The sequence below is a fragment of the Aplidium turbinatum genome, chromosome 4 (assembly GCF_918807975.1).
Source record: "Aplidium turbinatum chromosome 4, kaAplTurb1.1, whole genome shotgun sequence".
NCBI classification, from domain to species: domain Eukaryota; kingdom Metazoa; phylum Chordata; class Ascidiacea; order Aplousobranchia; family Polyclinidae; genus Aplidium; species Aplidium turbinatum.
In genome coordinates, this window is record NC_137475.1 from 12,580,068 (window position 1) to 12,603,777 (window position 23,710).

General features: G+C 36.3%; 1 protein-coding gene across 1 annotated transcript; it reads left to right on the forward strand.

Annotated features, from left to right (window-relative positions):
* Positions 1-9,105: 9,105 nt before the first annotated feature.
* On the forward strand, positions 9,106-18,810 carry LOC145768335 (Golgi SNAP receptor complex member 2-like). The gene is made up of 7 exons (XM_082579812.1): positions 9,106-9,205; positions 9,358-9,422; positions 13,267-13,375; positions 14,090-14,222; positions 14,811-14,883; positions 15,089-15,159; positions 15,833-18,810. The coding sequence occupies exons 1-7, from the start codon at positions 9,177-9,179 to the stop codon at positions 15,992-15,994; spliced, it is 642 nt and encodes a 213-aa protein (XP_082435938.1). The 5' UTR covers positions 9,106-9,176; the 3' UTR covers positions 15,995-18,810.
* Positions 18,811-23,710: the final 4,900 nt, after the last annotated feature.

Consider the following 23,710-nt stretch of genomic DNA (forward strand, 5'->3'; position numbering starts at 1 on the left):
TCGAAAAACCATAATTTTTACCTACATTTAAATGGACAAAAAAAGTTGAACATCTGGCAACAGGGACGACATCGACGTGAGACGACATCGGCAGGGGACGACATCGGGGGGACGACATGTCCAGGGGACGACATCGGTGGCATTCGTGACGTCATGACCGGTCAAATAGTGTTTCAGATTCAAAGACCGGCGCCGGTCAAATAGCCACTGCCATTACAGCAACTTTAAAAATACCACATGTTTAACTCGCTACAAACTACTGACCGCCCTGGTATTGTCGTGAGAATAAGGCAATCGCTGCGAGCCTTTGTAGCCCTTTTAGATGACCCTCTTCAGGTCTCAAAGATCTCTGATTTTAAAACTTCAAGATTTTTCCATTCAACAGCATGCTGGTACCGGTATGTTGATTATTGCAGTCAGGGTTCGATCTTAGCACTGGTCCTCTGGCCGGGTCTGCTACTATTCGGCTAGTCCGATTCGGCTGATCCGATTCGGCTAGTCCGATTCGGCTATTACCCTTTTCGGCTACAGCCCGATTCGGCTAGTCCGATTTGGCTGATCCGATTCGGCTAGTTCCCTATTGGGCTACAGTCTTTATCTGTTAGTTCCCTATTCGGCAATTTTTTGAAAATCCAACGATAATCCTTCTGTAATCCAACATCGTTTCTATTGCATTCCGACAAAGAAAAACAAATTGAAATGAAATTTAGCTAAAAATGTTTGAACTATTAAATTGAACTGTTTGCTCACATAAAATAGACAACGTCTTCTGTTTATTTAGAGAATGTTGTAATATCGCTTCTTTTATAGTTGAAATCATCGAAGCTTTAGATGAGTGGGGTTTAGACCTAACCATTGAGATCTTAAAACTAAAAAGCGAATTAAATTTATTTTTGAACTATCAATGTTTGCTCAGATAAAATTGACATGTATCATGCGTCGCCGTCTGCATGCAAACTTAGAATATATTAGAATCCTCAACTATTACAAAATTCTAAATCCAACGACACTTTCTGTTTATTTACTGTAGAGAATTTTGTATTTTGATCTCGAAGCTTTAGATGAGTGGAGTTTAGACCTAACCACTGAGATCATAAATCATATTTATGACACCGGTTACATCCCTAGTGATATGGTACGTTCCATATTCATAACTTTACCAAAGAAAACCGGAGCAACAGAATGGTCACTCCACAGAACACTTAGCCTTGTGAATTACGTAACAAACAGCTTACTCCGAATCATGTTGATGAGATTGAGACCAAAACTACAATCGGAAATTTCAACAGCACAGTTTTTATTTGTTCCAGACAAAGGGACCACAAAAGGAATTTTTTACATTAAAAATGATAACAGAGAAATGTATGTCCGGTTCTTCTGTTTATTTAGAGAATTTTGTATTTTAATTCGACAATATGGTATCTTTTGCATTCTTGCATTTTATCCAGTGTTTACCTTTGAGTGCCTTCCCAGACGGCAAAATCTGTCATTTTTACATTCATTCAACGTCTGCAGACGTTGAATCAATGTAAAAATGACGAGTTTTGATGTCTGGGTTCGTTCAAAATATGTGTTTTACATGAAAACAACAGTTTTCATGATTACCAATAGGGGTTAATGAGATAAAGTCTCAGCGAAAACGTGTCAACGAAAAAAAGACAGTTGCCAAATAGCGTTTGCAATAAAAGATGAAGTTAAAACCTAAGTGGCAGTTTAGAGTAAACCTGGGTTTCGGCGTTACATGACCTGAAATTCCTTTGGTTAGTTCCTTCGTTAGACTCTCAGTTGATGTTACTTGATCATGGCAGAGGAATCGATTAGTACGCAGCGCAAAGGTGAGGTTTTTCTACATGATGGCTACATGTTTCAACTAGCTCAATATAGTCCAGACGGGCTTAAGAAATACTGGCGTTGTTCCCGACGTGATGAGAAATGCAAGGCTCGCATCAACACTTGTGTGGCAACAAATCAGGTAATAATGTGTGTTATGATGACTATATTTTGATCATTTGAGAAAATGTGCCAAGAAATGTCAAGTACTTGAATTGTAATAATTGCAACCGTTGTTCACCTGCATTGACGTTGGACCTGGGAATGCACCACGGACTGCCCTACCCTAATAATAACAACTGCTTTGATAGTGACGTTGTGCTATTACTTATTACTAGGGCCATTTTTTTACCTAAAAAATTGAAAAATATGACTTTATTTTTTGAAATATATGATAATATATGACTTTGTTTTAAGCATCAAATTTATGCTAATCTCTAATTAATAACTCGTATGTAAGTTTTTACATGTATTTTGAACAATAACACACTCGAACAACTAACAAAACACTTCTATTTCACTTGAAAATCACTACAAAAATTCAAATGTCTAATGCATCCACTGGCGCCGACTTGCGGGGTGGCCAGCCACGCCACCCCATAACCTCTATGGCATGATGGCAGCCACCCCGTTTAGGTTACATTACTTACTGCAAATAAATGTAATTTGAACGGACGTTTAAATCTTTTTTTGATTATTGGTTTTCGCTTCAAGTCAACGTAAAGCAAGAGGTGAACCAATACAGTATTGCGAAGAAAATGATTGTTTTTGTCACAAGCATGATACTTGCGTAACATCAAGCAAGCTACGTGAAGATTACGCAACACGTGGCTACGATTTGTTTCCTTGTTGTTGGGATCGTTTTATTTGTTACTTTTCATAAGTCATTGTTACATTTGTTAGGTTTACAATGGGATTTATTAATCAATAAAATACGATCTTTCCATTGCCTCTCCCAAAAATCTTTTTTGAAAAATTTTAAACTGCTTAATATCGCTATAAATTATGACAGCTATAAAATACTCGGAAATAAAATTAGCTCCACCCCCTAAATGAATATCTATTTTCAAATTAAAAAAATGCAATTTTCGAATGCTTAGTAAAAATCAAACAAAAACATGCAGTTTGAAAGTTTATAGGTTGCCATATTGTGCTATCTGCCACCCCGTGCAAAAATAAAAGTCGGCGCCTATGTGTAGGCCTACCTACCAAACCAGCTACTTAGTAGTACGAGTCAAAGCTCTGTACTCGAAAAGTACCCTTGACTCTTGAGGTCTCAGCACTGGTTGACTTAGTCGCCGTTAAGCTGAACTATCGTAAGTCCAAATTTTTCAAAATTGCGTTTTTGGTTGATTTGATATCTTTATAAACTACAGTTTATTTTGTTAAAGCATCGTAAGTCCATCTGCTTTAGTTTTGATGATACAGAATGATGAACTATCGCAAATTGGAGTTACGATAGTTTTGCAAAATAATAAAATGGGACTTACGATACTCTGCTCTGAAAGTAATTTTACACGTTTCACGTTAACACTCCCTTTTCTTTTAGGTAATTTTTCTTTCAATCGTTTTTTGCATGTTGATATTCAAGGCTTACTTATATTTCTTTCTATTTCGCATAACAATTTTGCTGTTTTATTGTAACTACATTTCGACAATTTTTTATTGTTAAACTATCGTATGTCCATACTCATTTTTCTAACGTTCAATTTTTGCAAAAAAGAATTATCTTTTTTTCAACAACAAAGCTCCATGAAAGACAATGTATTATATATATAGTTTTCATGTTTTTCCGTTAGAGAACTTTTAGAAAGATCAAACAATGTACAGCAAACACAACGTGAACTTTAAAATTCAATTTTCTCAAAACTGCATTTTTGGAGTTACGACGGTTCAGCTTATTAGCGACGTAGTGGCCTACTGCAAGTGTTTATAATGTTCAGAGACTGGATTGTGTGTTGCAAAATAATGTGTCAAGATGATGTCACAATGCAAATTAACATCAAACAGCAAGCGCTATTACTAGGCTACAGAAAGTAATAAAAATGTTGCTTCCAATGCTAAGTGAGACTCAGCGTGAGAACTCTCATTGCCTCCCTTCCACAAATTATTATCAAAGTTCAATGTCTACAGGAGCTGTTTGAACTGCATTTACAAAGTTACTCCGGCTCAATCTTTGTATTTTGAAGTAAAAATGAAGTCATATTTTATGATCTAAAACAGAAAATATAACTTTTTATGACTTTATAACTTCTTAAATAGACACCGTAGAAACGTTGTTGTTTCACTGTTATCGGTTTGACAACTTTCTGCATTACCAAAAAAATATGACTTTAATGACTTTTACTGGCCCTACTTATTTCACAGGTAGTGAACACTGGCAAGAATCAGCATTTTTAGAAATGAAGACGATGTTCGATCAAGCTCAAACTTTCAGGAATGTCGTTTTATGATTATTCGCAAGAAAGAAAGTTTGTAGCAATGAAATCGGAGAAAAAGTCCGTTTCGACCCACCCTACTTGTTATGTACCGTATTGATTGTATTGACTTGTTAAACTAGGGATTGGAATTTTGTAATAGTTGAGGATTCGAATATATTCTAAGTTTGCATACAGACGGTGACGCAGGATACATGTCAAGTTTATGTGAGCAACATTTTAATTTAATAGTCCAAAAATAAATTCAATTCGCTTTTTATGTTTCGCTAAATTTCAATTCAATTTATTTTTCTTTGTCGGAATGCAAAAGAAACGATTGATGATGATTATGTGTCTCATCTGATACAGACGTTGGCGATCATGGTCTTCCAATCTTTTCTGTCATTTGCCATTCGTATAAAATCGTTCGTTTTAACTGTTGTGTTTGTGGCCCATTGATTCAATCTGTTTAAATAAGTTAATCTTTGACGGCCACTGCTTCTTTTTCCCATCCCAAATCTCCCTGTCGGTAAATATGACCTACAAATTGCATCTGGCGCCTTCTAACTGTTCTTATTATCATATCGTTACTTATTGTCTAGCATTCACATCCGTAGGTTAGAATTGATATTACATATGCTTTCAAAAGTTTAATTTTGGTCTTTGTTGTCATGTTGCGATTCCTGAAGACTACGCTCATTTTACTGAAAGTATCCTTTGCTATAGCGATTCTCTTTTTAATTTCAGTGTCACTTTGCCATCGCAAGTTATAGTGTACCCAAGATATTTCAATTTATCAACTTGTTTCACACCATTGAGTGCAACACACCATTGAATGTATGGTTGCAATTTGGATAAGTTTTCATTTTTGATACGGTCATACATTCTGTGTTTGAATTTAACTCTTACCCATTCGTGTACTGTTATTGACAGCACAATTTAATAAGTCCTGTAGATCGTTTGCAGATTCTGCTATCAGGACTGTATCATCATTCATCAGCGTATCTCAAGCTTGTTACATTTTGTACCCCAACCTTTACTCCATTCATATGTTCGATGTCTCTCAAAATCATCTCACTGTAAGCGTTGATAAGATCTGGAGATCGGACACATCTCTCTGTTATCATTTTTAATGTAAAAATTCCTTTTGTGGTCCCTTTGTCTGGAACAAATAAAAATTGTGCTGTTGAAATTTCCGATTGTAGTTTTGGTCTCAATCGCATCAACATGATTTGGAGTAAGCTGTTTGTTACGTAATTCACAAGGCTAATTGTTCTGTGGAGTGACCATTCTGTTGCTCCGGTTTTCTTTGGTAAAGTTATGAATATGGAACGTACCATATCACTAGGGATGTAACCGGTGTCATAAATATGATTTATGATCTCAGTGGTTAGGTCTAAACTCCACTCATCTAAAGCTTCGAGATCAAAATACAAAATTCTCTACAGTAAATAAACAGAAAGCGTCGTTGGATTTAGAATTTTGTAATAGTTGAGGATTCTAATATATTCTAAGTTTGCATGCAGACGGCGACGCATGATACATGTCAATTTCATCTGAGCAAACAGTAATAGTTCAAAAATAAATTTAATTCGCTTTTTAGTTTTAAGATCTCAATGGTTAGGTCAAAACCCCACTCATCTAAAGCTTCGATAATTTCAACTGTAAAAGAAATTTAATTATTCAAACATTTTTCGCTAAATTTGTCGGAATGCAAAAGAAACGATGTTGGATTTTGTTGGATTACAGAAGGATTATCGTTGGATTTTCAAAAAATTGCCGAATAGGGAACTAACCGCTAAAGACTGTAGCCCAATAGGGAACTAGCCGAATCGGATCAGCCAAATCGGACTAGCCGAATCGGGCTGTAGCCGAAAAGGGTAATAGCCGAATCGGACTAGCCGAATCGGATCAGCCGAATCGGACTAGCCGAAACGGGCCATTCCGCCTCTGGCCAATGTCTAGTGCGAGTTCCCCGCGGACCAGTACGAATCGTTTCGCACTGGTCCGACTGTCCAGTGCGAAAATATCATCGTATTATGTCGTTTGATTGTTTAGAGTGCGTGGTTCGCGTTTGCGCTTCTCTTCAAACAGCAAAACACGTGATCCGTGAGTGTTAAACCGTAAGAAAAAAACAATCGCAACATCACGTGTTAAATCGTAAGAAAAAAGCAATCGCAACATCACGTGACGTTGTTAAATCGTAAGTACCCTGAAAAGATCGAGAGAAAAAAAAAGCCGAAGTCCCTGATCGCAGTTTAATAGCACAAAGCCGAACTCGCTGATCGGAGTTTCCGCAAGCAACTCGAGGGTTAGGGTTAGCGGAAACTGCAGAAAAATATTTGCAGAAACTGCGATCAGCGAAGGTTAGGGTTAGAGAGCATAGATTACTCGATGGTTAGAGTTAGGGTAAGCGGAATTTGCGGTTAGCGAAAACTGCGGAAAAATGTTTGCGGAAACTGCGATCAGCGAGGGTTAGGGTTAGAGCATAGATTACTCTATGGTTAGGGTAAGCGGAAACTGCGGAAAAATGTTTGCGGAAACTGCAATCAGTTAGGGTTAGAGCATAGATTACTCTAGGGTAAGGGTTAGCGGAAACTACGGAAAATGTTTGCGAAAACTGCGATCAGCGAGGGTTAGGGTTAGAGCATAGATTAGTTTATGGTTAGGGTTAGCGGAAAGTGCAGAAAAAATTTTGCGGAAACTGTGATCAGCGAGGGTTAGCGTTAGGGTTAGCGGAAACTGCGATCAGCGACTTTAGCTTCATGCTATCTTTCTCACGATCTTTTCAGGGGGAAAATTTTAAAATGTTTGCGGAAACTGCGATCAGCGACTTCCGCTTTTTAAAAAATTTTCTCTCGATCTTTTCAGGGTACGAACTGAGGGTACGAACTGGGTTGCATCCTCGCAACAACACATGAGCTCGTGAGCTCTGGTAATCGTAACAACCACATAACAGATCTTCTGACCATCCAGCTACAGTCAGTAGAAATAAAAGATTTCGACCCCAAACCTGCCATACATCTATGGCTGGCAAACGATTCATCTGTGAGGTCAAGAAGGCCCGACACTGGCTATGTGTTTACAAGGCCAGACAAACACACATCGGATTCCGAGTATGATCGTCCCATCATCGGATTCAGAAATTGAAGAAGAGCCCCAAATAGATTGATTGACGATTGTCTTGCCTAGATAAATTGTTGTTACTGTAATTGCCATTGTATATTTCCATGTTATTGCCACTATTCATTATTGTCGTTTTAAGGTGGTTTTTCCTGGGTTGGCCTCGTGCTTCCCACGACAATCTTGTTTTATCAGTAAACGAGACGGACCAGTGCGATCTCGTGCGGACCAGTGCAAATGGTGAGCCACTGGTCCGGTTGGCCAGTGCGAAAAAAAGTTAAGGTCGAACCCTGGCAGTACGTTAATATATTAATATGATGATGTTAAATATACAATCAGTTACTATAATTAACAAAATATTGTTATTCTGACTGCCTATTCGAACAGAGTATCCATTTTACTTATCTCAGCCCTATGCTAGCCCGATTACAACTGGTTAACTTAATTGCGAACTGTGATGCAGTATTAAACAGTAAACTTTAGCAACTGTACTTTGGTTTTAAACTAATTGCTACACAGTCTAATTTCTTATGAAATTTGTCTTAAAAAAGCATTTCACACTCTCCATCAATAATGGAAAGAGTGTAGTCAATCTCACTCCCAGAAACATACATAGAGCTCCAAAATTTACAGTTTATTTGGTCTTTTACTTAGCCTATCAGCCTGTCATCCACACCCTCCCACTTGGATGTGAACTTTAGATATAGAATGGGATAACACTAAACCACTGAAAGCAAAAAGAGCTCGCCATTTTTATGCTTGTTTGATACAATGGTGTACAGCAGCTTTCCCCAAACTTAAGGTCACTGCTGAAACCATGCGTTCCCAATGCCACTCGTTAAGTTAATGACACGGGATTTATTGAGAGAGCGAAACAACCAGGAAAAGTTTGCAAAGTCTACTTGTTTTTTGAATTTTAGAGAATGTGTGAAACTTAAAAGGTTATACGGTAGACCACAAATTGTCAAATATTAATCTCAAGTTAAATATTTGTGCTTTTGGAGTGTCCCCCAATGAGTCATGCTACACCACCGCACTTGCCTGAATAGTCCATATAATTATCTTAATAAGCAGATGCCATCGTGGGTTAGGATATCTTCTCCATACAGAGTTATATTGTAATCATGAAACACTGTTTGACAGAGCATCCGAACCTAAGTAGTCTTCAAAAACGAAAGAGTTGTAACTGACCTCTTGTGTTGTTGTTGAAACAGCAAGGAATGAGATTAGCTGGGGGGAGCCAGACATACACTTTTAGTTTGCCAGATATTTCTGATTAGTAAGATTCCTCTGCAGACATGTTCATTAAGATTAAAAAGCAATTAGTGGGGTTTTCATCTATATTTTGTTATATGCAAAATTTCAAAAAAAATCATCTTTATTTTAATAATTACAAAAAAAAAAGTTTTATATTTTGTTTGTGTGAAAAATTGAAATTGCTATCATGACGAATTACTAGGTTATCATATTTATAAAAAAAAAACAGTTGAATTTTAGTTAAGTGCAAAATTATTTTCATATTCTAAAAATAACAATTAGTTTTAGTACTGCATCATTTATGCCTTGCTGCAATCAAGCCTTCCATCATTCATGTCTTGTGGCATTCGTGCCTTGCGTTCTAGGGATGGCCAACGTCATTCGTACCATGGCATAAAGCCATATATTATATGAGATAAAATTTCGGCATAAATATTTATTTATAGATACTAACATATTATGATATGATTTACTTCAGCTAAGATACACATTTTTCAGTAAGTTATGTTGTTGCAATATTTGTAATACAATAGATAAGTTGAGCAAAAAATGGAAACACTTTATCATCAGACAAACAGGTAAGTTCAGGTTAATGTTTGATATAATTATCAGCTTGTATCGTGACCTTATAATTTGTTATCTAATATTGCTATTAAAAAAGTGATTACACATTTTTGCTTATTAAATATATTATAAGATTAATTTTTATGCAACATGTTTGAATATTCAGACTTATCAATGACGTTCAGCACAATCTTGGAAGACTGGAATCGACAAGTGGATATGAAGCTCATAGTACAAGTTTTTAACATTTTTTCTTATTATTTGTCGCATTGGTTTGTGTAAAGAAAGACATGATATTTCTGTATGCCATAAGCTTTAAGCAGGGGCGCTGGAACGGTTTTTGACTGGGGGACAGAATTATGAAAAAAGGGCACTTTTGTTGCTGAAAGGCCTTTTTTTAAGTTTCAAGATAAGATATATATACATAGCAATAATGCTCATCCATCAACTCATCGTCGAGTAATGATACAAGTGTCCGGTATACAAAGAACAACGGCATGGGAGAGCATCATGCTATGTTATGTTGATGTAGGCAGTAGGCCAGAGGTGGGCAAACTACGGGCCGCATGCGGCCCATAACAACTTTCTGTGCGGCCCGCGAAAGCCTGAAGCAAATATATAATAAAATAATCCTAAAATTGCTTGAAAATTTTAATTCCTACAATGACTTAATTAAACTTTTTCTCCATATATTTCATCTTGATAAAGATAAATTATAGTCTTTTTGTCGCATTGTAGTAGTTTATTTCCCCAGCCACATTGTGATCTTGCATGAATGCATTGCATGGCTATTATTAGTGTCAAAGCAGCCATTGCTAAACAGCCGATTATGTCACAATCGAAATTTCTGACTTCAGCCTGTCGCATCATGAGACTTTCTTTTTCGTTTTAGTCTTGGATAAAGACCAAGACTCTTGGTGTTAGTAAAGAGAAAAGTGGCAATTGCGACAGTTTTTCTGATTATGTTAATTCGCTCACAAATGACTTGTGTTCTGTTTAATTCTCGTCCGCCCCGTTAGCTCAGTGGTTACGCGCCCGGCTGAAGATCACGCAGCGCTGGTTAGACTCTCGGGGTGTGCGCTTGAGCAACGCATTTCAGGACTGCTCTCCATTCAGCAGCACCTAGTGAATGGAATAATTCTCCGACAACAATACTTCAACAATCGGAAACTTTACTCTGCCGGCCCTGCATCAAGAGCCTCTACAAGTATGCGAAACTACCAGGAAACACCAATCAAGGCTTTGTCAGTCCGAGGATAAAGATTCAAAACCAACCAACCAATTTGCTCATAGTGCGTCTGGGTCATTCCATGCCAAATGAGCAAATGGGTTACACCACATGTCATAGATTTTATTGAAATTTGGCATACTTGTAGATGTCAAAGAAATATTAAGAATGCAAAAAAAAAATTTCGAAAATTGTAAATATTAGTAGAGTTATGGTCATTAGAAAAATCACCATTTTTGCCTGTTCCGCTTCAGTGATTTTGTCCAATTTCTTATTATATTTCTAATTTCTTAATCTACGATCATACAATATGGCTGAAAATTGCTAGACAGACATTTTAAGACCTAAGGAGTCCAAAAATATAGATTAAAAAGTCGCCAGAGAAATACTTGATATGATTATAGAGGTTTCAATTTGGTATATGCATTTTTTGGAGGCCAAACTTTGAGGGTCTATAAAAAAAATGGGTATAAAAATTAAGAACTGAAATTTACATGTTTTATACTTATACCAATACTCTTTCATGTCAAATAAAAAATATGAATTAATTTTGATAACTACTATGATAAAAGCTAAATTTTCTGACTTGCAAATTTTGTACTTTTTTACACTCATTGTTCAAGATTTTTGTCTATGACATCACAATTTACATTATTGCTTGTTGATGACATCACAATTTACATATTGTTTGTCATTACAATTGTTATGCAGCTGATGAATGAATTGAATACTGGTAATGCACTTAGGTTTAGTGTTCAATTTTAGGTTGTCCTATTAGTACTACATTAATTTTACCTTTACAATAACACAATTATTCATCACAGCAATGCGACATTGGAAAAAAATGGAGAAATTGTGCCATAAAATTCACTTTGCTGAAAGCATTGGGTTTGTGGACATTGGTGGACTTGCAGAAACAGATGAACATGTTTATTATGAACATTGACATTTCTCTGTTTCAAGCAGAAAGATGGGCTTTGAACACTTGAACAGTGGGAAAAGTATATTTCCTGGTTGCAAGATCTGTCGAGCATGTTAGGAATAATACATTACTAATAATTAATAGGACAACCTAAAATTGAAATCACAGTTAAAAGAGTAGGTTATTTACTCTACAAGTTACCACTAATATTACTATGGTGCATGGCCTACAACACTAAACCTAAGTGCATTACCAGTATTCAATTCATTCATCAGCTACATAACAATTGTCATGACAAACAATATGTAAATTGTGATGTCATCAACAAGCAATAATGTAAATTGTGATGTCATAGACAAAAATCTTGAACAATGAGTGTAAAAAAGCACAAAATTTGCAAGTCAGAAAATTTAGCTTTTATCATAGTAGTTATCAAAATTAATTCATATTTTTTATTTGACATGAAAGAGTATTGGTATAAGTATAAAACATGTAAATTTCAGTTCTTAATTTTTATACCCATTTTTTTTATAGACCCTCAAAGTTTGGCCTCCAAAAAATGCATATATCAAATTGAAACCTCTATAATCATATCAAGCATTTCTCTGGCGACTTTTTAATCTATATTTTTGGACTCCTTAGGTCTTAAAATGTCTGTCTAGCAATTTTCAGCCATATTGTATGATCGTAGATTAAGAAATTAGAAATATAATAAGAAATTGGACAAAATCATTGAAGCAGAACAGGCAAAAATGGTGATTTTTCTAATGACCATAACTCCACCAATGTTTAAAATTTTTCAAAATTTTTTTTTGCATTCTTAATATTTCTTTGACATCTACAAGTATGCCAAATTTCAATAAAATCTATGACATGTGGTGTAATTTTTCCAAAAAATTTGCTCATTTGGCATGGAATGACCCGTCTGGCAAAGTGTTATCTTGATGTGGGTTGTACTGAATTAAATAATTGAGACAAACATTTTTTATATTTTTTATGTAATACATGTACTGTATATGAAATCTCCATTTCTTTCATCACTTTAAAAATAAATAAAAGCTTGTGTTTTGACTATTTTAGATTTAATGTTTTGGCTTATAATATTAATTATAGTATACTGCGGCCCTCGAACAAATTCAGATTCTGAATGCGGCCCTTGAGATAAAAAGTTTGCCCACCCCTGCAGTAGGCCATTACCTACTGTGATACAGAATTTTGTGTCGTGAATATTATTTTGAGGCAGAAATGAAAAATTATAATTAGGCTAAAATTAGCGAACAGCTGAAATTGTTATATCGTATTACAAAATGTGCAGTAGCTTACATGACCTTAAAAGGGCACCATTGCCCCCCCTCCAAAGACAAATTGAGGGCAGAGGGGGCATCCGCCCCCTCTGCTTCCAGTGCCCCTGGCCATAAGAACTATTTTTTGTATGGTCTGCTCAAAATTTTTGAAATCTGAGATGACTCGAGTTCAAACAACAGATATTTTTGAATTGTACTGTTCACTTTGTGTGGTCCACTATGTTTTAGCCATGGTTTTGCCACATCTCTTCCAGCTGCTCTGCATATTTTGTGGTGCATTTGATTTACGTTTTTGTTTTGATCAAAATATTGAAAATGCTGGTCTGTTGTCTTCAGCAGTTAAACCTTTGCAAGTTAAACGATTATTCAGTGGGTGGTGTTTATCAGGTGAAATACAAACGTAGCCTACTGTAATAATAACAGAATATTGTAATGCTCATACTGGCCAGTGCCCAAGGGCTTCTTTTGCAAAATGGTCTAATGAAGTACACTGGTGAGTGGTAACACTTCTTTGGAATGATAACCATGAAGTTCTAGGCTAAATCAATCAATTAGATCTGAGTTTGTACTAGTTTTCTCTTGTTTTTTTAATCCAATCAACAAGACACTGTTTTGCTTCAGGAATAGAAAGTGACATTTACAACCAAGTAGAGCAAATCAATGGCAACTGTGAAAGACTGGAGATACTTGTCAACAAGGAGCCTCCTTCCCGAAGGCAAAACGCGAGAATGTAATGCCACCTTTAGTATTAATTAATGTTTTATGTTTAAAACATAGTTGAATGCTATATATTTTTTTTTGGCCAACTAGTAGAAAATTCGGTACTCGACTTCATACGCGGTCTGAATGACGCGATCCCTATGACGCGAGAGTTGGTTATTTCTTGTACCGGTTGTTGAGTTTGCACTGTTCAGAGGCATCGCTCTCAGTGCTGGTGTTGCACTGTAACTAGTAGTTGTAGTATTGTAAGTCTCGCCTTATTGATGACTTGCGACATAGGAATCATTGTGTTAGATCTTGCTTCGTAGCAAATTGATTGATACTTGGTTTGGTTAGGGATGACAACTCTTTATTATTTATTTACATCAGACAAGAATGTCAAGAATTATCAAAACAATTTACCCTGAAGTAGCTTTGTAAACAATAGTTGTCTCCACACGGAAAAATAGCATATGTTGGGTACTGGAGACATACTTATATTTATTTAGTAGACAATATGGTTGTATTCTTTTGAATGAACTCCATGTTTGAACAACAATCAATATGAATATTAAACAAATTATTGTGATCCATTCCGATAAGCATTTTTATTGATTGATTTTGACAGATGTGTGGTAAGAATGCTAATTTTCATATCAACCTTTGCCAAAAATGATCGCAACTTCACCTATCCTCTAGTTTAGTCTATGCAAAATTTTTAAGCAAGCCATTTTTTTGCCGACAGGAGAGTGGATCAAGTCCGATATGACGCGCAGCACTTACAAGCTGCCTTGAAAAACTTGCGTCATCGACAAAGTGTTCGAGACCAACAGAAGAAGGAAAGAGACCTGCTGCTTCGGACATCTTTTAAAACAAACGTGCGTGGCAATAATCATTGTTACGTTAATGAAAATATTGCATGGCGTGAGCTTCACCTGTCATTACAAGTGTGGTCAATGGTCATGGTCAGAAGTGACAAAAAACTGAAGCTTGTTTTGTTAATTTACATTTTCTCACTATGGAACAACGATTCAAGCAAACAAAACAACTGCAGTCATGACAGCTTGTTAAATATCCAAATGGGTGCGTCTGTTGACATGCTCTGTCGTTCTAGGTTGATTTGTCACTAATTTCATTGTTCTGATGTAAAAATACTCAAAAATGACACCAACTGATCGTTACTTGAAACAATTGATTGTCCTGGACTTTCAGCGGAGAAGATAAATGTTCAACGGACATGCGGGATGTAGAATACCTAACTGGCGACCATTGGCATGCGCGGTCGTTCTAGTGCGAACATCAATTGTACCTTTTTTTAAAGTAAAAAACCTTAATCAACTAATCTCTGCTTTATCAGGTTCACCATTTCCATCGCATTGGATTTCTATCTTTCGATATGAGTTGGCCCAATTTAACTTAGTATCTTTTGAAAAACTGTGTTGTTACGTCAGTATTCCAATTTTTAGGATGAACAGAACATTGCCATCGACATGAATGCCGACATCGGCCACCATACTAGTCTGACCAATGCACACAAAGGTAGATATTAATAACTAAACTGAAATTTATTGATATGTGGCAGCCTGTCTTTATTTACATAAATTTCGATTTCTTTATATTGTAGTATGGTTTGTATACTTTGATCCAGTGGTATAGAAAAAGTTCGTTAAATCCAAGCTTGTAAATGTTTGGCACGACGCTCTTCTGAACCAACTTAAAACGTTTGTTTATTTTTTTGGCGTAGGTATTGATGACATCATCAGTCAAGGTTCCAGTGCCCTGGAGAACTTGCGCTCACAGAGAGGACTGTTAAAGGTAAGCCACTTGTCTCTAGCAATGAAATAGATTTAATCCGAATTACTGGTTTTAAGTGAAATGAAATTGGTGCTACAAACGAAACAAAAGTTTTAATTTATTTTTTGCGGCTGAGCATTTGTCCAAACGTAACTAATGCTTTCATTGTTGTGAAATCTTGTTCGTGTTGCCAAAAATCAGTTCTTTTTACACACATTTAACGTATGTCAAGGGAAAACGATTGCTTGGTTGATGGCTGGATTTTTATCACTAGTCTGATGAGGCATTGTTCCAAGTTTTGCAAAAAACAAAAAGGCAGTGAAGAAGCGAAAAACCACAAAAGTCACATTGAACTAATCACGCTCCCCACCATATAATCCACGCTTACCCCTCCATGCAATGAAACTTTTGTTTACCTCTATTCCACCACAGACTGGGATTTCAAAGCCACTTTCGACTGCAACACCCATTTTAATACACCGCCCTGAAAGCAAGACAAAACCAGTGCTTAAACACGATCGAGCTGACGACAGGCCTGATCATTATAGAGATTCTGTTAGAACAAGTCTTCATCAGATTGATCATGAAGAAAAAGAAGATTTGTTCAAATGAAACACAGTTGTTCAATAAGTTTGAATAAATAAAATTAGTTGTTAGAAAATTTAAATTATATGAAACTTTTCGCCTCTTACAGGGTGTCAAGACAAGAATGCTGAACATCGCCAACACCCTGGGACTCTCCAATACAGTTATGAGGTTGATTGAAAAGCGGACCACTCAAGACAAGCTTATATTGTTCGGAGGAATGTTTCTAACTTCCTTCATTATGTTTCTTCTATGGAAATATTACACGTGAACTGATTAGCTGAATTGCGTAATGCAGATGAACATCCTAGTAAAGAGACCAAGGTGTTTGGTGCCAATGCAATCATACAGTAGGCTATATACAATTTATACATATATTGAGAACGTCATTTATCGAGTGATTTTTATTTATCGGATTGAAAAAATCATTATCCTCAGACTAAAAAAGCATCTTTAAAAGCTTAATCTTTGCAGTTTCGCATGATCAAGAAAAGCCTTTAAACCGCTGATACAGATCTGGTTAAACCTTCAGTGCTGTTTCTTCTTTCACAGAGCCGGTGTTATTCTCTGGCATACAAACAAACTCTAGAAGAAATTAGTTACATCCATGTGGCAATCGTGTAGATCACCTTTCATCAATTTCTGTGGGATTTTTCTAAATATTAATTCCTCCCACAGCGTAGATTGCAATATCACATGTCAATGTTTATTGTGACTGCCTTTCTGTCTTACGATGCGTTTTCTGTTCGGAAAAGTATTTCCCTCCATTGTATTTCTTACTCCACACCTAGTGAAGTTTTTCAAGCAACATTTAACTAATGCCTGAGGCCTGGTGTTATTTTCTTTGAAGTCATGGATATCTAAAGAAGGGGATACGAAGGCTTTTATAACGTTGACAACCGAAGGGCTTTTGATTATTATCGAAAATAATCTCTGTTCAATGTTCATCGTAAAATTGGCACCGATAGTAGTTAGATAAATCTTGTTATGATATTATCATCAGGCCTGGATATTCACTGCTTGCTCATAGTTACTTGGTAATTCAACTACCCATATAGTTGCTTTACATATCTTTCTTCTTCAACAGATTGATCAGCTGTGATCTCCCTTATGAACTGCATTACTGCTTTACATATAGTCTACTGCAAATGCTTTGCTAAAAAAAACCAGCTTACTGGTAACTTTTCAACTGTCCAAGCAAGTATTCTTTAAATATGCTCTAAGTAACATTTGCTAACTGTCTTCTGTGGCTGATTGTAGCAGCTGCAATACAAAAATTTCAACAGTTTAAAAAGGAACCACATGTTTTAACGCGTTACAAACTATCGCCCTGGTAGTGTCATGAGAATAAGGCAGTCGCTGCGAGCCTTCGTATCTCCTTCTTTAGATATTCCTGATTGAAGTGTGGTGTTTGAACCATTTTCTCATATTTTTCACCTGAAACGACATTCAAAGATATGTTTTCCCTTCCGACCATGGCTACATCGCTAGTTTGTTTCTAAAACTGCTGACGAATTGCACTTTTTTGTCTTTTCAAATTTGTCTCTCGTTGTAGAACCTTTTCTATCAAGACAATGTAAAACGAAAAAGATTTTAACCTAAGCCTCATCTTGGATCACTCTGTCTTCTTCACGCGTCATTATCGCTTTGATGGTTGGTGACTAAAGTTTACCACGAGCTGCTGTCTTCAGTCATTTTAGACTGATGACATAGCTACCTGGAGAGATCGACCTGATTCCAGGTTATGCCAACTTTCGGTAACTGTTTGAAAAATTTTTTTCTAAAAAATATATATTTTAACGTCTTTTTTTCTGTCTTCTCTAGGTGACAATATGGCTTTAACATCATCAGGCGTTGAAGACAATTTGATTCATAACATTTCAATCAGACTTTTAAACAGGACTTTAAGTTGTAATCGAAATTGAAACGACGACTTTGATAAAATCTAACAACATTTCTATTTACTGGTGAAGTTGAAGAGTTCAACACAGATAACAAGAAGCAATATTTTGAAAACAAAATGCAAACAAAATTTTCATTTTTCGCATTCTAATTTTATTTTTCTTAGCAACCGAAAACACTATAGTTAGTTTCTTGCTAAACTTAACTGCTGCATCCTTGAACTGACCTACTGAAGATTTTACTATGCCTGTTATAAAGTCGTGCTGAAGAGAATTTAATATTACAACGATACACAACAAGATAACTTGATCTAATTTGGACTCGTCGTACATTTTTCTTGAATATAAAATTTTCATTGGTAATCGTTTTGTAACAAGTCGGAGTCGGCCTCTTTTTTAACGACTCCAACTCCCGACATACCAGAATTCTTCCGACTCCACAGCGTTGCTTTTAACCTCTCGATAACAGTGTGATTGGACGTTTTTTAACTTACTTTTCTCATTTTCCGCTGCTTCTTCAAGGCAACAAAAAGTTTTTATATCATTACGAATCAGTAAAAAGATCTTAGAAATTTCAATCAGACTGTAGTAATAATCAAAATGTGACAAATCATTCCGTATCTCCAAGTAGCCGTGCTGATAATTGTTTATGCCAGCGGGGCAAGCATAATAGATTTTTGTCTACTGGCTACATTTTTGATGCAAATGCTGTTGGTAGGTATGATGCAAATCTACATAAATCCAGTGGTAAAGGGTTGGAGTTTTTAAAATAAGTTTACCATGGATAAATTTCCTCCCACCCGATGTCTAAACCCAACGTTTTAAGTTCTAAGGATTGAAAGGCCGGCTACTATAGTTCATGGATCATGTATTTGTGTTTTCTAAAAAAAATGTCTTTTTGTCAATAGAATGTGTACAAATTTTCTTAGACAAACTTCGAAATGATTGCAATGGAGACAGTAGGCTACGTTTGATGTTCACAAGTTAAAACATTGTACAGTCGAGCTCTCAGAAGATTTTACCTGAAACAAGTGGCCACTTCATCTATTATACTGTAACATTGTGTTTCTCTCTGATGCAGCATGAAATAATTTTGTTCAGTCGCTCAACTGAGAACGTGGTAGCCTGATGATGGTGGTAGCTTTAACATGTGTTTGTAATTGTGCAATAAAAGGTTTGCACGGTTTCCGGTGTAACCAGGATTTTGAATTTTTTCATTTTTATAAAAATGGAACAAAGCCCAACTCGATTCCGGATCTCTGGAGGAAACAAGGATTATAAACAGTATCATGCACTCAATAATTTGAATGCCTGATAAACGGCAAGAACAATAAAGCGAAACGAAAAAGTTCGTTCAGTATAAGGCTAACTGGTGTCATCAATGGGGTAATAGGGCAAAGTGGGGCGTGTTGTCACAGGGGCGTGTTGTCACAGCACGATTTCCATGTGATAACCCAAGCGTATAATCACGAGTTTTCAATGGAACGCATAGTTTTCAGTTCTCTTTCGTACAAGCAGTGAAGGTTAATAAATTTGTCACCACAGCAGAAATTATGAGGAGTGCCATTGAATTTTGGGCAAAATCAGGTTTTATAACTAAACTAAAAAATGGTCTGGCAAACTAAGGTATGATCATAACTGATCAGGAAAGGTACCATTCGTTAGCTTTAAGCCTGTTCTTTTCATCATACCAAACAGATAAGACATGCAAGTAGAGATGTACACATGGTTGTTGAAACCACGTGATTTCATACCATGGGGCGTGTTGTCACAGCTGTGACTACACGCCCCGTGGTGTGCATTTTTAATATTAAGAAACATAAAAAATTATTTATGCTTATACAACGAGGTAATATGCGTATTTGTTAAAATACAACGCTTTTTTAGGTAATAAAAATTAATATTAGATAATGATACACACATATATTCGATAGTGACACATAATTCTCAAGATGACATTTCTATTGTTTTTGACAATGGGCATAAAATTTTTACCAATATGTTGAAATTAAATTTTTTTGCATTTCGCATATTTTTTTATTCGTTCAGCCTGTATTAAAACCATTTTTTGTTGGTTTCTGTCATATTCTAGTCATAAAGCATGTGCAGAAATTTTGTGACAACACGCCCCGGGGTGGGGCGTGTTGTCACAGCCCATTCACTTGCATTAAACATGCATTTATGTAAAGACGAAATAATCCAGAAAAACTTTAGTTGTAGCAAAAAGAAGTCGAATGATACCTCTTTCAATTGCACTATCTAGCATCTCGATCAGGGCCGGATTTAGCTGATGGGGGGCCCGGGGCACTTTTAGATCGGGGGGGCCCCCGTGCAAAAAATTTTTTCAAGCCTACGGCGCGAAAAACCATCTCTACGTCTACAGTAGCATCAGTCCAGTACTGCACAGCATTTTGCAGAAACTTTAAAGGCCAAAAGGAAAAAAATAACACAAAATCACATTTTTTTCCACATAGGGAACCCTTCAAAAGTCGGGGGGCCCGGGGCAACTGCCCCCCCCTAAATCCGGGCCTGATCTCGATACCATTGGTACAGAACGAGATATATGCTAATTTGCAAAAATTGTGACAACACGCCCCACTTTGCTCTACAGGTAGGCTACAGTTGATAACGTTAGTAGACTACCGTACGTGTTATCTTACAGTTTTTTGTGTGCAAAGACCAAAATTATAATTTCCACAAGTAGGCTACAATATAATTTTGATTTGGTGACACAAAGTCACTATTTGTAGGCATAAATGCTAAGAACTTTTGTACGTAAAACTTGAAATTTATGATTCCTAATTCTCGAAACTGGCAATCATTTCAAGCTCAGACAGTTGAAAAAACGTCGAATATGTTTTAGCTATAGTGCACTTTGTGTCATGTTTTGGAGCTCAGAAAATATCATTAGTCTTTTATTGTGGCACTTGATTCCAATCATTGACTGCCTCTTGTATGAAAAGTTTCCAACATTCTCGGTCTTTTGCTGTGTGTATGTATTGGTGTTGGTTTAAGTAGGTTAATATTTGTCTGCCTTGTGCAGTGGGCACGCTACTCTGCAATTTTGCTGGTGAGAGAAAGATGTTATAATTTTTCTTTTTGCAACACGTGTCCTAGAAATTGAAGTTGTTTTTCTTTGATATTTTTCAGTAGATTCTCTGTTTGATTGATTTGATTTAAAACATTTTGGTTGATGTTTCTAGCAATCCAGCAAATCCTCTGCATTTTGTGAATGCCCACGTTTCAAACCCATTTGTTTTTTGAGGTTTTTCAGATCTTAGATATTCAAGATCCTAATCCGAACATGTTTTTGCTTTTGAAGATCCGATCCGGATCTAACAATTTCTAGATATCTCAGATCCGGATCTGAACTAACTATATGTAGGCTACCGTATAAAAATTTATTATAAAAGTGGCTTATTTCACCACATGACAGATTCACACTATCTTTTAAAAGTAGTTTGCAAAATGAATTTATGAAATTCACAAGCCTAGCCTCCCAGCTAGAAAGCTACGTATATTACACGTTGATTTTTGGTTGATTTTAGGTAGTATGGTATCTTAGGTAGAATTCAGGTGTTATTAAGGAGTTTGTGTACACCAACACAAATTCACTTGTTTAAAAAACATTTTTTTAGAGACATATTTTAGCTATCATTTAGTATGACTAGTGTGTAAATATGATTCTAGAAGTTTTATCAGGGATTATTTTTTGAATATAACTTTTGCAAAAATAACACGTGTTTTCCACGTATATTACACGTGTTCAAAATCCTATGATTATTTGACTAATTTTTAAGGTATATAAGGTAAAATCACACCCAGAAGAGGGCATACAAAAGAGAAAAAATGTTTACCCGAGCAGAAGGATGTTTTATCGGAATTTTTTGTATTTTGATTATATGTTGTTTCCACGTGTATTGCACGTTTCAATCTGTTGAAAAGTAACACGTGTTTTCCACGTATATTAAACGTGTTGAAGTTCTTTCGTTCATTTGGGCAATTTTTAATCTGTGTTAGGTAAAACTACCTCCCAAGGACGGTATAAACAGAAAGAATTCTCCACTCAAGTGGATTGGTGTCAACCACGCTCCTCCGCATTTTTTAGGATATAAGTTAGATTATGTGTTTTTGTAGGTGTCTTTACACGTTTTTATTACGTTATGTAAAAAGGAAACTTTATGACATTTTTTAGTCGCAAATTAATGTGATCTTTTAACGATAGTTCTTAGTGTAAATTTAAGTGGTCTCGCTTACTGATATTAAACAATTACTTACTAAGGTTTGGTACGGTAGCCACTTTAACAAGTCGAAATTCTGCCACTAAAAATGACTAGAATGAAACCGCCAACCAATCATAAGCTCCGGTTTAAGTGACGTAAAAATGGCGAAAAGAAGATGATAGAAAGCAAATTAAGTGATGGGTTTTTTGTCAGCTGGTTGGCTTAGGGGTTTTGTCAGCTGGTTGGTTTTCATTGACGTGGGTTCGATTCCCACAACTGCTATTGCTCTTTTTCTTCTCTAATTCCAAATAAAGTTCAAAACAAGCGTTAACTCTCCGGATGAGTGCTAGAAGGGTCACAATTGGACAGTAGCCTCTTATAACAATATGTGTTATACAAATGTGTTAAATAAATACAAATGTGTTAAATTGTTGATTTCAGATACGGTACGCGGAAATTAGGTAGAATGTGGGTGTAAAAACACGTAAAATCCACCACCAAATATACGTGTAGTACACGTGAAATAGTGTCGACACTTATACGTGTATTATACGTGAAAATTAACGTAAAATACACGACCCAAGGTACGTAGAATCTACGTGTCAGATACGAGGAAATTAGGTGTAATGCGGGTGTAAAACACGTAAAATCCACCACCAAATATACGTGGAAAACACGTGTATTAGTGTTGTCAGATCGAGGAAATTAGGTGTAATGCGGGCGTAAAACACGTAAAATCCACCACCAAATATACGTGTAATGCACGTGAAATAGTGTCTACACATATGCGTGTATTATACGTGAAAATTAACGTATAATACACGACCCAAGGTACGTAGAATCTACGTGTAATACACGTGAAATTTCTAGCTGGGCTACTACTCAACACATGTATGGTGCTTAGCCATGACGCACCACATAGACAACGTAGAATTGGATTGTTAAAACTGGGAAAAGATGGTGACGTTATGGTACCATTGTCTTCAACGAAGTCGCCCCATAAATTCCTTGATTTTGCAGTGCTTTCCTTTTCTTCTTGCGTTTGAGGCCGCCGCAGGTCACGCTTTTATATCCATGCGCAGTATAGCCAATGGATTGTGTATTCATCGAGCGTTGTTAAGTCTAGGCCTACATATCTATCCTTGGGTCGGTGTATAGGACGTTGGTAGAGATTGTGGTATGTAGTCTGAAAATTTGAACCAAAGGCACAAGATGGTGAGTCGGCGAGGCACCATTGGAACGTCTTGGTATTGAAACGGCCCACCAGTGTCCTGTAGTGTTTGCGGTGCTTTCAGTTGAGGGTAGTCAGAAATTATTTTAGTGCAACGAATAGGTAGGGGAGATGTGGGACCAATGATACAAGGGGACCAATACAACACAGCTCGTTTTTGATCCCTACTAAAAATTAACTTTTTTTTTGGTAGTTATTGGAACGAGATTACATAAACCTTCTTTGCCACGAGGTTTGAAAGTTAGGTTGTTGCAAATGCAGAAATGAGAGACAAAAGTATGTTTTTGGCAGGCAAAAGTAATATGTAGTACTTCTGGAAAACTTTCAATATTATGTTCAAGTGTTTATTATAGCAAATGCTAAGTTTTTCATGCACTAGGTAGAAAGGTATTTTCCAAGATTGGTAGGCTTTATGAGAGATAATAAGTCGAGTTTTGTGAAACCATCGTTTAATTCAAAGTTTTTGAGATGGGGGAGCTTTGAGACACTGTCAATTGAGACCATGTCTCAAAGGTCCCTGTCTGAATTTGAAAGTATTTTTTGCAGAAAATGCCTATGTTAAAGCCATCCGAAGGCTTAAAAAGGAATTTTTCAAATGAAGCTTCAAATAATGCTTTGCATGACATTGTTTA

What these genes read in the sequence shown, in the direction of transcription:
- LOC145768335 (XM_082579812.1), top strand. Translation starts at nt 9,177, where the DNA reads ATGGAAACACTTTATCATCAGACAAACAG. An exon ending in TCTGACCAATGCACACAAAG is followed by an intron (nt 14,884 to 15,088) that starts GTAGATATTAAT and finishes TTTTTGGCGTAG; the next exon opens with GTATTGATGACATCATCAGT. An exon ending in CACAGAGAGGACTGTTAAAG is followed by an intron (nt 15,160 to 15,832) that starts GTAAGCCACTTG and finishes CGCCTCTTACAG; the next exon opens with GGTGTCAAGACAAGAATGCT.